The 15,174-nt window shown below is 48.5% G+C and overlaps 5 protein-coding genes across 5 annotated transcripts; 1 reads left to right on the top strand and 4 right to left on the bottom strand.

Moving 5' to 3' along the window:
• Positions 1-825: 825 nt before the first annotated feature.
• Positions 826-1,619, bottom strand: N7517_007606 (putative iron-sulfur cluster-binding protein; the record flags this gene model as incomplete). The annotated part of the gene is made up of 2 exons (XM_056725336.1): positions 826-1,311; positions 1,368-1,619. The coding sequence occupies 2 exons, from the start codon at positions 1,617-1,619 to the stop codon at positions 826-828; spliced, it is 738 nt and encodes a 245-aa protein (XP_056581586.1).
• Positions 1,620-1,918: 299 nt separating this feature from the next.
• N7517_007605 (aromatic ring-hydroxylating oxygenase subunit alpha) lies at positions 1,919-3,098 on the bottom strand (the record flags this gene model as incomplete). The annotated part of the gene is made up of 5 exons (XM_056725335.1): positions 1,919-2,043; positions 2,104-2,519; positions 2,571-2,752; positions 2,809-2,961; positions 3,012-3,098. 5 exons carry the CDS (start codon positions 3,096-3,098, stop codon positions 1,919-1,921), a joined length of 963 nt encoding a protein of 320 aa, XP_056581585.1.
• Positions 3,099-4,135: 1,037 nt separating this feature from the next.
• N7517_007604 (GTPase-activating protein GYP7) lies at positions 4,136-6,793 on the top strand (the record flags this gene model as incomplete). Its single annotated transcript, XM_056725334.1, has 5 exons — positions 4,136-4,282; positions 4,333-5,704; positions 5,756-6,018; positions 6,073-6,391; positions 6,453-6,793. 5 exons carry the CDS (start codon positions 4,136-4,138, stop codon positions 6,791-6,793), a joined length of 2,442 nt encoding a protein of 813 aa, XP_056581584.1.
• Positions 6,794-10,527: 3,734 nt separating this feature from the next.
• On the bottom strand, positions 10,528-11,136 carry N7517_007603 (uncharacterized protein; the record flags this gene model as incomplete). The annotated part of the gene is made up of 1 exon (XM_056725333.1): positions 10,528-11,136. One exon carries the CDS (start codon positions 11,134-11,136, stop codon positions 10,528-10,530), a length of 609 nt encoding a protein of 202 aa, XP_056581583.1.
• A 38-nt stretch (positions 11,137-11,174) lies between these two features.
• N7517_007602 (GAS2 domain protein) lies at positions 11,175-14,671 on the bottom strand (the record flags this gene model as incomplete). The annotated part of the gene is made up of 2 exons (XM_056725332.1): positions 11,175-11,981; positions 12,038-14,671. 2 exons carry the CDS (start codon positions 14,669-14,671, stop codon positions 11,175-11,177), a joined length of 3,441 nt encoding a protein of 1,146 aa, XP_056581582.1.
• Positions 14,672-15,174: the final 503 nt, after the last annotated feature.

The following is a 15,174-nucleotide window of genomic DNA, read 5'->3' as shown; positions in this document are numbered from 1 at the left end:
AAAATAAACAGGCCGAACAAAAGCAAAGAAGGAATATGAACAAATCTACCAGTCAAGTGCACTTGGTGAAGTACCGTTCTGCGATCCACCGCTCACGCAGTCTAGCTCTTTGCACACTGCTATCAATTAGTACATACTAAGCTCAGTTGGAAGCCAAAGCACTCACATTGGTCTGCTTTTTGAAAAAGAGTGCTCCCTTTTGGCTTGTGCATGGCCGGGAGGATCTGACCTCCTTCGATCCGTTCGTGCTTTGAGTGTTCCTGCAGTCGACTCAAGATTTGAAGAATATCTGCTTAATTAAATTAGGCAATGAAAAAGGAAACCTCATCTCTAAGGACAGTACCTATCCTATTTAACTCGCAGGCAGACCTAGTTCAAGGATTAGCAACAATTATTGTCAGACATAAGATACAATATAGTACTCGCCCTTGCTTGGCCGAGATAGATTGATACTCAAGCTCAATCTCTGCAATCAAACTCTTTGTGGTGCTCTGTAACATTTCGGATATTTTCCGAATCTCATGTTCACTCACAGCAGACAGGGCGAAGCAATCGTAGCGAATATGCGTCCTCGACTCAGAGGCAGGAAAGAAGGAAATGGCGAGGCATAAACCCGCATCTTGAAACGAATACATAAGTGTAATAGGAAACAAGAAACACTCTTCCCCGGTGCTCTTTCGCGTAATAGATCTTACAAGCTTCATGATAGGAGAGGGCCTCGATAGTTCAGACAATCTGCGATGTATCCCACTGGTGTAAGCACCGAGCTGAGGAGATCGTGCTATCAAATTGTCAGCCATTGTCTCCAAAGAATCTTCACAGTAGTTACTTACCTCCAAGCTTCCAATTGAAGTCTCCCGACAAAGTCTGACCAGCAACCCAAGTGGATTTGGCGTCTAGGCCAGCTATGGGCACGAATTCACTCAAAGTCAAAGCCATCTCACTGTCAAATGCAGCCGGCTCACCGGAATTCAGATTGACAAAAATCATCCCTTGGTCAGTGGCATACGTATGAACCTCAAACAGACTATTCTGCGATTTGTCAAACCCTGGAACATCATCAAACTGAGGAGCCTTCACCAGCCGACCAGTGGTATCATAGCTCCAGCCATGATACCGGCAACCAAGAATAGTTGAGGCACCAGTCTCTCTCCTGGTGATAGTATAGGCACGATGGCGACAGACATTATGAAATGCGCGGATCTTGTCGTCTTTACCGCGAATGAGAAAGACCGGGAACCCGGCAACGTCAAAGGATTGATACGAGCCAGGCTTCTCAAACTGGGAGCTGTGGGCAAGGTAGACCCATGTCTAGAGTTGTATGTTAGCAATGCTATCTAGCCATATATTACAGGCATATGTATTACTTGGCTGAAGAGGGCGCGTCGTTCGAGCTCGAAGACTTCCCGACCGCTCCACCATCCTTCTGGGATTTCGGGCTCTTTGGAAACAGCCAAGTCTGAGTTGTTTGAAGAGGTGCTTGCAATGGACTCAATGATTTTATCGGCTTTAGACTGAGATAAATGGGGCCATACTCGGTTGAATAGAAAGATAATTGTGACCAAGGCCACGAGGAGGGAGGCTGGAGAGGTTAAGAAATCCGCATCGGTAGACTCCATGACAAAGAAACTGTTAGGAAATTGTGGCTGTCTTGAATAATAGAAAGTGGTTGGCATTGCCACTGATATACTTGTCTCATCACCCCTCCACATTATACTCCCCACATTTAGCGCAGATGCCTCCCTATATTACCCGATTGGGTTGGAATTTCCTGGCTGTATCACTCGGCTGACCGTCACTTCTGATCTTTATCCTGTAGGTTGGAATTATCTTTATCATACGGTGAGCACTATGCAAGACGATGATATAGTTGTATTAACGTATCAAAGACCAATCACTATATTCCCATGAATAAATATTACGCTGCCATCTGAGCCATGGAGGGGGCAACATGCTGCTCCATTCCAGATTCCTTCGCTGTCTTAGCGGTCCTGTCCAACTCATGCTGTTCGCAGACCATATCAAATACCCGTCTCTGGTAATCTGAGGGAGATATGTGTATTAGCGTTGTTGCATGAATCAACTCTAAAATGCCCAACTCACAAGACACGCCGTTCTCCTTGTTTGGGTTCAGAATTCCCTCGTGATAGACCCCCTTGGCTAGATTACTCTGGGCCTTCTCGCAGAGCTCAAAGTCTTCCATGGCAACTTGACGCACAAATTTGAAGTATTCTTCAAACTTGTCTCCGGATTCAAGATGGAAGTAATCGAATTCCATCCGGGTGACATGCGGGTCAGCGGTCGGACATACTCTGAAGGAGGACATGCCACCGCCATAGACGTTCAGTGTGCAGTTGGGAAAAAAGTACAAGAATAAACCATCATCTGGCTTGTTCGGGTCTGCGATATGCTGTGAGAAATTGTGCTTGTTGCGTACGGTGTAGAAGGTTGGCGGGTAGTATTTGGAGAAGGATGGGTGGGTGTATTGGCAGTGTAGACATTCTTGATATCCGTCGACCCTGACGAAAGTTAATAACGACACAATAGAAAGGGATAAGAGAGAAAATTACATGGTCTTCCAGTTGAATCGGCCTTCATAGCTGATGCTACGACGGTGCGGCAGCTTAGTGAAGTCAACTTTGCCGAGCAGCTCCTCAAGCTCTGGGAAGAATTCATGGAAACTGGGAGCATCGTCGGAGATAGTTGAGAACAGTAGTCCGGTTGGGGTGAGATGACTACGCAATTCTTTGCCCTGTAGGTAGCATGATTCTTAGAAGGAACGTCACATTTCACCCGGATCACACGTACCGTTTTCGCGCAGACAACCTTCAGCTCCTCAGCGACGGGGTTCAAGGCCACCCCTGAGGTGCGAACGGCAGAGACAGGCTGTTGCGCAACTTCATACGGAACATGCTCGCCAACAATCTGGAATCGAGTGACTGGGCCAAGCAAGTACCAGGACTAGAGGACATCTTAGCCTCCCTCAACTGCCAGAAGACTGCGTCACATACTTTGAGAAAGACCGCCCGCCGCTCCATCTGATAGAGCGGCTGGCTACAATACCAGGAAGCAGGCAAGGTACGAGTGAGCTCAGACATGATTTCAGTGAAATTAGCGAGTAAATTTAAGTATCAAATAGACACGATTGAAGTTGAACTGTGACAGCGGCAGCGAAAGAGCATTTTTATATCGCCACAGACTGTCTTTCGTGTCAGTAGGGTGTCTCTTGGCCTCAATTGATAGAAATGCATTGTTTAGGGGCAATAAGGTTGTCCAACCTTGAGTGTGCCAGAGCTGTGGAGGGTTGCGGTATATTGTTTCCCAAATGAGTTATCGAGTCCCGTTGATGTCACGGCCGATCACGCGATTAACTCACAGGCCGGGGATGTTCTGGCCATGCAAAAGCCCCGAAGATAGACAACACATCTCCAGGCTGATCTCTTGGGGATTTTCTGGGCCGAGTCAAGGAAGACTGACGCCAATTGGGGGGGGGGGGGGAGGGATATCTACGAGGTTGATATTCCTAAGTAGGCATTTTTAGCCAGTCTATGCTCGAGCTACCTCTAGAGGATGGAAGATATTTAGAGAAATCACAATATCAAAATCAGAATGCTTACGACAATGTCCGATAGCAACTGTTGCTCCAATCATTGTGAATCATTTACTGTGGTCTTCCAAAGGTGATCTAACTAACACGTGGGTTACAACTTACCCACATATGTAAGGAGTACCATAACCACCTAAAAGAAACTTTGGAACTAGGAACAAAATGAATCTGCAATCCACATCGATCACAGAGATAGAGGTAGAGTCCTATTTATTCGATTTACCTCTATGTTGAGGTTCATGAATTCGGCTGCCTGGAGGATCGAGAGTGGCGACCGGAGGCGAAGAGCAAAATGGAAGAAGAGAGAGCTGTAATTTCTATTCAAGATCCTCAATCTGAGGAAATCAAACACATCAACAAAGATTTAATAGATTCAAAGATCTAAAAGAAACAGAGTGAAGAGACATATAAGAGCCCTGGAGAAATCTGACGATCCGTATCTCTTATCGGGCAATTACGTCGTCTCCAACTTCCAACTTTCCAACCTCCAAGGTTGCAGCTACAACTCAGAGTTCTCAGCTTTCTATCATGGGCGCAGTCAAATATACTCCTCCTCCTACACCCTCACCACCAGCATCCTGTTACGCCATGAGTGACGACGAAGAAGATGAATACAACACTATCGCCCAGGCTGCCTCGAGTAGAGGGGTGAAGCTGCTCTTCTCCAAAAGCAAAGTGAGACAAATTACATCAAATAGGAAGATACAGCTAACAAGAAAATCTAGGTTTACGTTCATCCAACTTCCTCCTCCAAAGATAATATCCCTGGCTTTATCGCCCTCATCCAGCAAAAGCCTCTCCCCGCATCACATGCATCCGCGTCTCAAACCAAAAACCCCGATACACCCTCCTATCTCCTCGCATGGGTCCCAGAGTCATCCCTCGGAGAAGCCTATGATACATATGTGAAAGTAGACCTCTCCGAAGGTGACTCTCCGCCGCGCCAGACGTACCTCGTTCCGCCGCTTCCGACCACTACCACCTACAAGGACCCCATTGGGTTGTATTCTTTTGCAGTTCCTCTATCAGAGATATACTCGCTATTAGTACGACCGCCAAGCTTGGGATGGTGGTTTGGGAGCTTAGTGATCAATACCCGAGCGGGCGATGGCTTCCCCGCGTTATTTTTCCATGACGACGAATGCGAGTCAACCATCCTACAAAAGAGGAAGAGGGTCAAGGAAAACTTTGATCCATTCGGCAAAGAAGGGAGTTTGTTTTGGGGTGGCGATGAGATACTCCGCTGGCTGCGGAGGTACGCGGACGTGCAGCGCTCCGCGGTGGACCGCAACGTCTACCTCATCAACCCGTCGGATGAGGACCAGCTGTCCTTCGGCCGACCAGTGAGCCACGGCGATAAATCTATGGTAGCAAAGGCACAGCCCGAAGCTGCGGCCGGCGGACCCCGAGCCCAAGCGCCCGATGCTAGCATGGATCCATTCATGAAGACCCTCAAAGAAACACGGTGGAAAGTGCTGGAGCAACTGAGCAAGATCACCACGTTTACGCGTCGGACTGCCAACGAGATTGCAGAGAATCCTCGCGTACCGCCTCAGATGCGCCGTCTAATGAAAAACCCAGAGATCCAGACGTTGCAAGATGAGTTCGATAGCGCCAGGGTCTATCTGGCTCGTTGGGCGATGAGTGTTGCAGAGCAGAGCGATAAAGAGCGGAACCAGCGTATATGGACGGCACAGGATATGCTAGAAATGGAGAATAGCTCGGTTGGCGACTTTGAGATCTTAGAGCTGGAGACTGGGAACCTGGCAATCCAGGAGCGGCGCCGTGTTCTCCAACTGCAAGAATGGGAGGGCTTCTTCGACCCGACTTCGGGTAGACTCCAGGTAACGACGGAGGAAGTCAAGGAGCGGATCTTCCATGGCGGCTTGGATCCCAATGATGGCGTCAGAAAGGAGGCTTGGCTCTTCCTTCTCGGTGTGTATTCGTGGGATAGCAGCAGCGAGGAGCGCCAAGCCGTGATGAACTCCAAGCGCGATGAGTATATCCGGCTAAAAGCCGGATGGTGGGAGCAAATGGTTGAGGGCAACTCAACGATTGAGCAGTTTGATAACTGGAAAGAGCAGAAAAATCGGATAGGTGAGATTGCACACTGGATTCGATATGATGGCCACTAACGCATGACTACAGAGAAGGATGTTCACCGTACCGACCGTACCATTCCTTTGTTTGCGGGCGAAGACATCCCTCATCCAGATCCTGATTCTCCGTTTGCCGAGACGGGTACCAACGTACACCTGGAGCAGATGAAGGATATGCTCTTGACATACAACGAATTCAACCCAGATCTCGGGTACGTCCAAGGGATGAGTGATCTTCTGGCGCCAATCTACGCTGTGATGCAAGATGATGCCGTCGCCTTCTGGGCGTTTGTCGGGTTCATGGATCGAATGGTATGTTTTTCAGGCTGCACAAAGCCGCGCTCTCTAACTGATGCGAATATATAGGAACATAATTTCCTCCGAGACCAGTCTGGAATGCGTGGTCAGCTGTTAGCCCTGGATAACCTCGTCCAGCTCATGGACCCGCAGCTCTACTTGCATCTGCAGTCCGCTGACAGTACCAACTTCTTTTTCTTCTTCCGCATGCTGTTAGTGTGGTACAAACGGGAGTTCGACTGGAGCGATGTCCTGCGTCTATGGGAGACGCTGTGGACCGATTATCTGTCCAGCAGCTTCCACCTGTTCATTGCGCTCGCCATACTCGAGAAACACAGAGATGTAATCATGGATCATCTCAAGCACTTTGATGAGGTGCTGAAATACAGTATGTTGAATTCTGGATGTAATAGGTATTGATTTCAAATTACTAACGTCGCAATCTCCAGTTAATGAGCTCTCAAACACAATGGATCTCGTACCCATTCTCACCCGCGCGGAATCACTCTTCCACCGTTTCCAGCGTTCCGTGCAAGCCATCGACAAGAAAGACAACTTCCCCGCTGCGCCAACTGCCCACCAGCGTCGCCCAGGCGCAACCGGCCAAGATTCACCTTCAGGCAGCAAGGGAAAGTCGCCCCAGCCTACTGTTGGATCGAGCAGCGGAGTCAACGCTGGCCCCTCTAATCTTCAAAAGGCAATCGACGCCGACAAGCCAAAGGTGATCTCTCCAGAGCTACGCCAATTACTTCGGAAAGACATCCCCTGGAAACGCCAACAGACGTCATGATTTTCATATGGTGCAACCTATGATGATTGGTTTAGATGTCTTGGTTGATACGGATGTGATTACTTTTTCCTACCACTGTTCTCGAATCCTTGGCTATTCACGATTTACGATTGTCTCATGTATTTTCTTCCTTGATTTTTTCTTTAACGACTCAATTTTACGGAGTAAAGGGACATGGATCAGGGTGTTTTGCCATATCACACTTTTGTTTTGGAATGAATTACGCATCGTCTTCATACACCCGCATTCAAATGCAATCAATGATTTATGGGCTTTATTTATACCAATAGAAATATCTACACTAGTGAGACTTCGTATAGCCACATCCTTCAAAAGGATTTAAGTATTCAGGTACCTCGTTTAAAACAGGAAACGCTATGGTGGCCGTTTAGGGCCTACGTAAGCGATCAATAGAACAAGACAATTACTAAGAGCTAAAGCTGAGAACTTCAAATTTAATAGAAAAGCACAATCCCCAGATCCTTCTCTCGAGGACCGTTCGTTGTCTGAGCTCAGACTCATTTCAGTGATATTGCTGGGCACTTGTTGCCGAAAAGCCTGACGGCAAAGTAACTTGAGCCGGAGTTAGAGGCAGACTGGGACTCGACTCCCTCGGTCTCCTGTAGTAGTTAGCGCCTCTTCAAAATAAGGATCAGATGGGCATACTGGTTGAACCGGGCGACGAGGACTCCTGCTGCGAGCCTGTTCTTGCTCTCGTGCATGGTCGGCTTGTTAAAGTCTATCCTAGTATGGACTCGCGCGATCAACGGCACTCCTAAGCTGTCCTCCTCGGACTATCTCGGTGATTGATAGAGTCTGGGGATTGGTAGGATGGAGAGTGGTAATGAGCGATTGATACTTATTTATACAGTCAGCTACACGTATAGTTATCATTTGGAGTCTTGCGGTCATAACTCATCGTTTTGTCAGATCACTGGTAGTTGTCAGGTCTTTAATTGCCCTCTTTGTCTTCTGTAAAATATATTAGAACCTCACGACCTGAATCTTTATTTGCTTTCAGTTGCCTTTCATTACGCTACTTTGAATCTTTCACGTCTTCACTTTTGACAGGCTCTCTAGACGACGCCCTTTCGAGGGAGGGCACTTGTTACCTAGCGTCCGGTGCTGCTGTCGAAGCAGCTCTACCAAGAACAGAAGCTCTGTATTGATACATTCAATATCAGGCAATTCCGCACGCGGTTGTCGAGGCTAATGATGAGACTGATAATGAACTTTTCTAGGCAATTTTTTGCTTTCTCGTCACTTCTATTCTTTATGACATTTCCCTTACCTATCTCACTTTTCTACACCTCTTTTGCCCCTACACTTCAAGTATTTCCTCTATATTCCCTATAAGATACCCATAAATAATGTGAGACTACTCAAAATCTCGTATACCTACCCCTTTACTATCATATGAGGCTTTCCACTTTTCACTGTCTTTCCTTTTTACTTCTCTTCATCCAGCCCTCAAGTTTCTATCTTCTTCTTTTGTGTCTCCTTTTTGTTTGCTCATCCGTTCCAGCCACCTATTCAAAGTGCCATCAATATTGTGAGTTTGTGTGAATGTTATCCAGTGTGCTATGATTGAGAAATATAGGAAGAGGCTGCCGCTGGCGATCTGGCAAGAAATGAGAACACCGCCGATACCAGGTGGCTAGTTCGCCTGCTCGAGCACATTGTAATACTTGGACTAGATATCTACGCACCCAGTGATGTCAGTCAATATAGGTGACTGTTCCGTTACACCGAGAAAATTTACCTCGAGGAACTTGTACAGTGCGAGATACCTCAAACATTATTTCATCCATTGAATCATACCCTCCCATTGAACCAGAGGGCTGGCTGAGCTTCTGGTTTGCATGTATGCCACCAGTTTGCATAGACCAGTCACACTGGGTCCAGCCAGGAGCGAAAGAAATCGGCAAGAATCGAAAGGGCCGGTTTATTTCGAGCAGACGCGGCAGTCTCCTAGAAGCGTTTGGATACAAGGCGAAGATAAGTGAATAGTGAATATCAATGAAGCAGGGAAATAACGTAGAAGAGGAAGTCCCGTTAATATAGTAAACGAGTCTAGAAAAGATGCGATATATTAGTTAAAACTCTTCATAACCAGTCATGTTGAAGCTTACTCTGAGTTCCTCAACTTTGGCTGCTTGGAGATGGTCTGTCCATATACTTACCTACTCAAACCTGTTCATGAATTTTCATACTAACAAGTTGTGCAGGTCCGAGCTGCAATGGTACCTCGAAGCCTTCTAAGTGAATGTACAACCTACCTCGCCAACTGCTATCTCAACCCCTATTCGATCAGCAATGCCGAATCCGGTGAGTCTACCTTAATGATATAATGTGCCATGATTAACGGATATAGGATGAGGGTACCTGTAGTGCTGCTAGAAATGAATTAATCGCCGCCCATATGATTGCTGAAGTTGAAGCAGCTCCCTTCAGACAGCCGGGACGGCTGAACGAGCCGTCGCCCGAGTCCGGGTAATTACGTGCACAGATGTTCTTCGCTGAGCAACGGAGGAAAGTGAAGCTGTAAGTTCAATCTCTACTTTTGTTCTGTCAAGTATGCAGGCACCATGAATTAATCATGCCTAAGATCGTACCACGTCCTGTCATAGCCTTTACTCTTCATGTCTACGTCTCGTTTTCTCGATGAATATTAACATTACCATTCTTCTTCATAATAGTCCAGGTAATGTATTCTTAACCTCGAGCCTATATACCTTGCTCGTTTGGTGAGAACTGCGTCATGCCTGTATAATCTCAAGACAAACTCAAGGGGCATATTCTCTTCAACTGTTATATACGCAGATTCCCTCAACACTTGGACATTTATTATTTAATAGCCCTCTTACCCTTCTTTCCTTCTTTACTTCCTTCCACCCCATCACTCTTCACGTATTTCTTTCAAGGGCTTTTCACATTCACACTTTCATACCCGAATTCTTATCACACAAATCCTACCATATTGACTTCTACAATATCCAACATCCGACATGCCTACCCATGTGAGTCTTTCTTGATAATTCCAAGTGCTATGACTGACGAAGATAGGATAACCGTCCCTGTCTTCCAGCTTAGACTAGCTGCAATGGATCAACTTCCCTACACGCCATCGTCGTAGCAAAGGCATGATTCACCAAGACTTCATACTTGTATTCCATTGTTCTGTTAAGTAGAGAACCAGCACCATCTCTACGGGCAACATCTTCCATCTTTATAGGCTAGTCTAGTGATTAACTTGGTTCCTCGGATAAGAGATCACACATTAATCTGAGGCCACAGAGTGAGTGGGTTAGATATCAGACATTAACCTGAGGAAGTGGATTTTAGAACTACTCTGAAAAACGTGTATAGAAAATAAAATGCAATATGTATGAAACTATTTGTAAATGCAAAGATCTTTCTATCAACCAAATAACTGTAGGGTATTGTTGAGCTCTAACACCACACCAAATCCCGAATCAAACACAAAACCAATTGAGAACAGATTCGCCACGCTGATGCAAGTAGAAGAGATAAAAACCCGAGATATAAAAGAACAGTGTCAAACATGTACTGTCAATGTCCATATGTCCAAGAGCCCATGGCTCAGGATGATGCGAATAAAAATAAGTGCAGACCGGTCCATGATGGGTCCAGCGGGAAAATAAGAACAGCGAAAAAATATGGCTATCAAAAAATATCAGAATTTATATGCGAGGGATCACAGCTGCCGAAGTTCACGGTCTGCGAGATCCAAGACCTTTCAGCACGATTCGCCTGCTTGTGCCGATAGACCCGATATCACCAATGCTGCGGACTTTTGGTAAGGAGTGTCCAGCCACGCTGCCTTCGCCAATATCAAATCGGTCATCAGCATCGTGGTCTGGCGGAATGCTCAGTGCGAATTGGGGTGGGTTGTGGGAGCTGGAGCGGCGGGTCTTTTGGAGGACATCTGCAACCCAGGCTTCACCCTCTGGGCTCATGGATTCGTACCGAACACGCGGCTTAGGACCAGCTAAGCCCAGTGGAGTGGAGCGAGATTCATTGGCCATGGAGGCAGCAGCGGTTTTGCCGGGGGAGTGGGCGTCCCCGACTGAATAGCCGGAAGACACTGAAAGGCGTCTTCCGGTTGAGGAAGGGAGAGGGGCGACAGCGGGTGGGGGCGAGGTGAAGGAGGATATGTGGCCTGTCGTCACTGCTCTGGTGCCCATTGCATCGGATGCAGTCGAGCCTCGTCGTTTCTTGTGAACGGTGAGGGATGAAGGTGGCCGAGCACTGACCATGGATGGTGGTCGGGAGGGGGTAGCCCGGCCGGATGTAAGATACGTGGTAGCCGGGGTCAGCATAGTACCAGGAGAAGTGTAAGAGGGCGAGGAACGTGATTTTATGCCTTGCACCTCCACACGGGGGTTTCAGACACCTTGCGGCGACCATGATGAATGACGTATTCGCGAAGGTATTCGCCAAGGTCGGCCCATCCACCGCCAACACGAACCATCACTCGCTGCCCCTCTTCACCAACGGTGCGAACGAACAGTTTTGTCGGTGCGGACTGGCCCCCATGGTGAAGGTGATAAAGTTTGACACAGCTGTCCTCTGTCTTGAAAGCATGGGAATGCCGTCTCCGGCCAGCGGGCATCAACGTCAGAGATGGTGCGGGAGTGCTGCTGCGAGTTGGACCAGCGGGGGATTCGGATCGGTACCGCATTCGTCGGTCCAAGGATGACGATGACGATGATGTTTCCACCTCGTGGTTGGAGTCCACCATGTGAATATTACCAGGCAACGAGTTGAGAATCGAGTTAATCTTTTCGTCGAGCTGGTCTCGCGGTTGCTTGCTGTGTTTGGTTGGCGAGGAAGGGCGGAATCCGAAATCGGTGAGCTCAGATTCATGTTCTTCTACATAGGAGAGCTCTTGTCTCTTCACGCCCAGACTTTCGAGACTGGGATGAGCCGTCAGTCGCTGCCGCAACCGGAGAGACTTGGGCTGAAGGAGGTGCTCCATGGCTCTTCGGGCGGAATTCATCCCGAATGTCCTTTTGTTTCGTTCCGCAATTTTTGCCATCTCACTTTGAGATTTCAAGTCAGTTGCAGACTTTCCTCGGGAGAGTTGATGATGGCGAGTAGGGAGACGTGGAACCGGCGGAATGGACACAGCTGAAGTATCTTGGAATGTGATTTTGGTTCGTGTCTAAGATAATCAATTAGAGATGAGCATATAATCAAATGTATAAGTTGTTCACATACTTTTGGGGGTTGGGGGAAGTCGGCAGATGTAACAGAGCGTGTCCTAGTCCTAGAAGGGTTCACACTAGCCACGCCGAGCTCCGACTCGCTTCCAAGGCCCAACTCCAAGCGTTCGTTGATAAACCGCTCGAGGGGTAGGCTGACTGTGCGACTCTGTTGGAAAGAGATTCGCGGGTCAGGCTTTTGATTTTCCAGACGACGCAAACGATCCTCTCTCAAGGTATAGTCACCGTGAGAAGGAGGATGTGTAGACTCAGGGCGAGAAGATGCCCCAACAGGCGTTACATTGGAGGAAGCAGTGCGCGGCTCAAGTGCCTCGGGACTGGATATGAGGGAAGAATGGTCTGAAAGCAAGGAGCCCACAGATCCAGTAGACGTACGACGACGATGCGTAATTTTGTGTGCCACTTTACCATCTTTATCCAGATCAACCTTCCCTGCCCGGGATTTGGAAAGTTTAATAGGGCTCTGTAACGGCTTGCGAACAGTCCGTTGACAAGGTTCTGCTTTTCTTTCATTCGGCGGTGGTTGAGACTTGATGGGCGTATGATTTGAGCCCGATTTGGGTGACGCCACAGCCATGGGTATTTGAGAAGCTCTGCCAGACGGTCTCGATTTCGGTACTCGGATGTCTGACCAGCTCGGCGTGAGCATCGGAGAGATAGTTGCTGCTACTGGAGTATCAAACTGATTCTGTCCACCTGGCCCGATGGGCGATTTAGGGTCTTGATCAACTGAACGACTGATGGTATCAGGCTCAAGGTTGAGTTCGGTTGATTTGGGGTGCGCAGAAGGTTGCTTTTCCTCGTTATCGGAGTTCTTCTCGTTTTCATCCGCCACAGTATCACGAAGCGAGTCTTTGGGACCAGCAGAGGCATGGAGCTCTTCCGCGGCGGTTACACCAACAGAAACAACTAGCTCAGGAAGCTGAACTTCCATTTCAGATGAAGCGGAATATTGAAGCAAAGGATCCTCGGCTGGAGGCTTATGCTCGGACAATGGACTTGGTTTTGTTGATGCCTGGGTGGGTGGTGATATAGCTATGTCTAGCTGTTGGAAGCCGGGCGGAGGGATGTTTTCCTTGTTTTCCATAGTGCGATCAATTGCGCAAGGCGTATGTGCAGGAGTCGAAAAGAGCTGTCGACTGATCGCAGGAGCTGGCGGAAAGTCAGACTGTGTTGGTGTCTCTAGATCCTCTGCCACGGCCACAGGTGTGAGATCTTCTTGCTTCTCTTCGATTGGAGACTTCGATAGAGATATCGAGAGTTTTAGGGTTGGCGAAACATTCCCTTTGACGCAGTCTTTGGGAAGTGGCGACTCTTTAAGAGACATCGTTGATTGTTCAACAGTTTGTGGGCTAGTTGGTATTACGTCACTGGACGAGACTGGAAGGCCACACTGGAGTTCAGGCTCATGTTTATCAGCCTGATCCGGAGGAGGGTAGAGATCATCGGAAGGTTCTGATATAGCTGTATCAGATGTCGGGTCCTGCCCTGTTTCCTTCAATGACTCTGCGCTCTGGAGGTCGGCTGCACGCATCTGAGCCATTTGGGCCTCGGCTTTTGATCGCAACCACTCGTTGTGAACCTTGCATTTATCAGCCTCCACCACCCATGTAGCAAAGTCGGACTCAATGGCTTCCAGGTCATCAATCCATTGTTCGGGTAAAGAGTCCGGACGGCCTTCCAACGCGTCGAGAACTCGGTCCATCCGCCTCCCCACAGCCACAACTGCGGACTCCAGTTTAACATGCTCGGCAGCTAGGGATGCATCGGAGGATTCGCTCGAGTTGGAGGCAGAAGAATGTGAGATTTGTAAGGCGTGGAGGGAGCAGTCAAGGGCGGAACGGGTCAAGCTGAGCTCTCTCAGCAGACCAGGAATTTGGCGCAAGACAAAAAGGCGAACTTCCCAGGTGGCAAGTAGGGCGTTCAGCCGCGATAGATATGGAAGTGCTCGTAGGATTGTCGCGGTAATGACCGCTGTAAAGTCACTCAGCTGTACGTAGCTGAGCGGCGGTGGCACGGACACACAGCTTGTGGCGGACGAGGGCCGAGACCTCGATGGAATGTGGGCATTCAAAACGTGTTCCTTTAATTCTTCCACGTTAAGATCGTCCATTCCATCGCGGATTTCATCGGCTCTCTTCTCGTATCGCTCAACCACGCTGGCTAACAAGCTCCCATAGTAGCTTTCCTGGGTGTTGCTAGGGGGAGCCAAGAAGCCCGAAGGGATGGGATTTCCACCAGAGTGCGACTCAGATGGAGGAATAAACCCCATCCCAACCTTCGCGTCGCGCTGATTTGGCCAATCCCATGATAGAACCTCTTTGTGCCATATATTCAAGTTCTGGGCAGCTACTGCCGCGCGTATCCCGAGGGCGCGTTCTGAGGGTGACACCTGGGAGATGCTTCGCGAGAGGATATCATGAGCGGCTTGTTCGTTCGAAGGGACCGCATCGGTGGAGGTGAGGGCTTGGAGAGTTGATTCGGGGGAGAGGTTGCTGAGGAGAGGGTCGAGTTGCTGGTAGATGGAGCTAGGGGTTCTTTCAACAGAGGCTGAGCGCGAGTTATTTCGGGTGTGGGAGGGGGAGAGGCGGATAGTAGGGCGATCCGGATTTATTCGACTGGCTGCCATGCCGAATAGATGTTCAGCCTAAGCCGGAGGTGTAAAAGTCACAGAGAGCCTCGACTGGCTCGAGGATGGCATGTAAGTGACGGACGTCGGAACGAGGGCGGGAAAGAGGACTGTCGAGCCCGCATGCTGAGACGCGCGTCTTAAAAAAGTGCAGAACTTGGCAAGCAATAAGCTCGAGGAGATTGAAGAGACAATAAAGAAATAGAAAAAAAGATGGGAAGTTCGAGGAGTTCAAGTACAAAAGATGAGAGAAGCGAGGGGAGTGCGGAGAGAGTGGCTGGTGCGAATTGGGCACAAATGAGCGTCAAGGAGAGAAAGACCTGCTTTCTGATCACAATATTAAAAAAATCAAAACAATCGGAAGATTTTCTGATGGATTATTTTGACAATTTGAAGTGGAGATCCGATCAGGGGAGGGCTAAGGTGCTAGTGGAGTTGCCGACACGAACCATTGCCGGAAGATCCGCCTTACTATGGGGGAAAATACTACTCCGTATATTTAT

Source organism: Penicillium concentricum (assembly GCF_028827145.1).
Source record: "Penicillium concentricum strain IBT 3081 chromosome Unknown utg000002l_segment0_segment0, whole genome shotgun sequence".
In the NCBI taxonomy this organism is placed as follows: domain Eukaryota; kingdom Fungi; phylum Ascomycota; class Eurotiomycetes; order Eurotiales; family Aspergillaceae; genus Penicillium; species Penicillium concentricum.
This window is presented reverse-complemented; position numbering and strand designations above follow the sequence as displayed.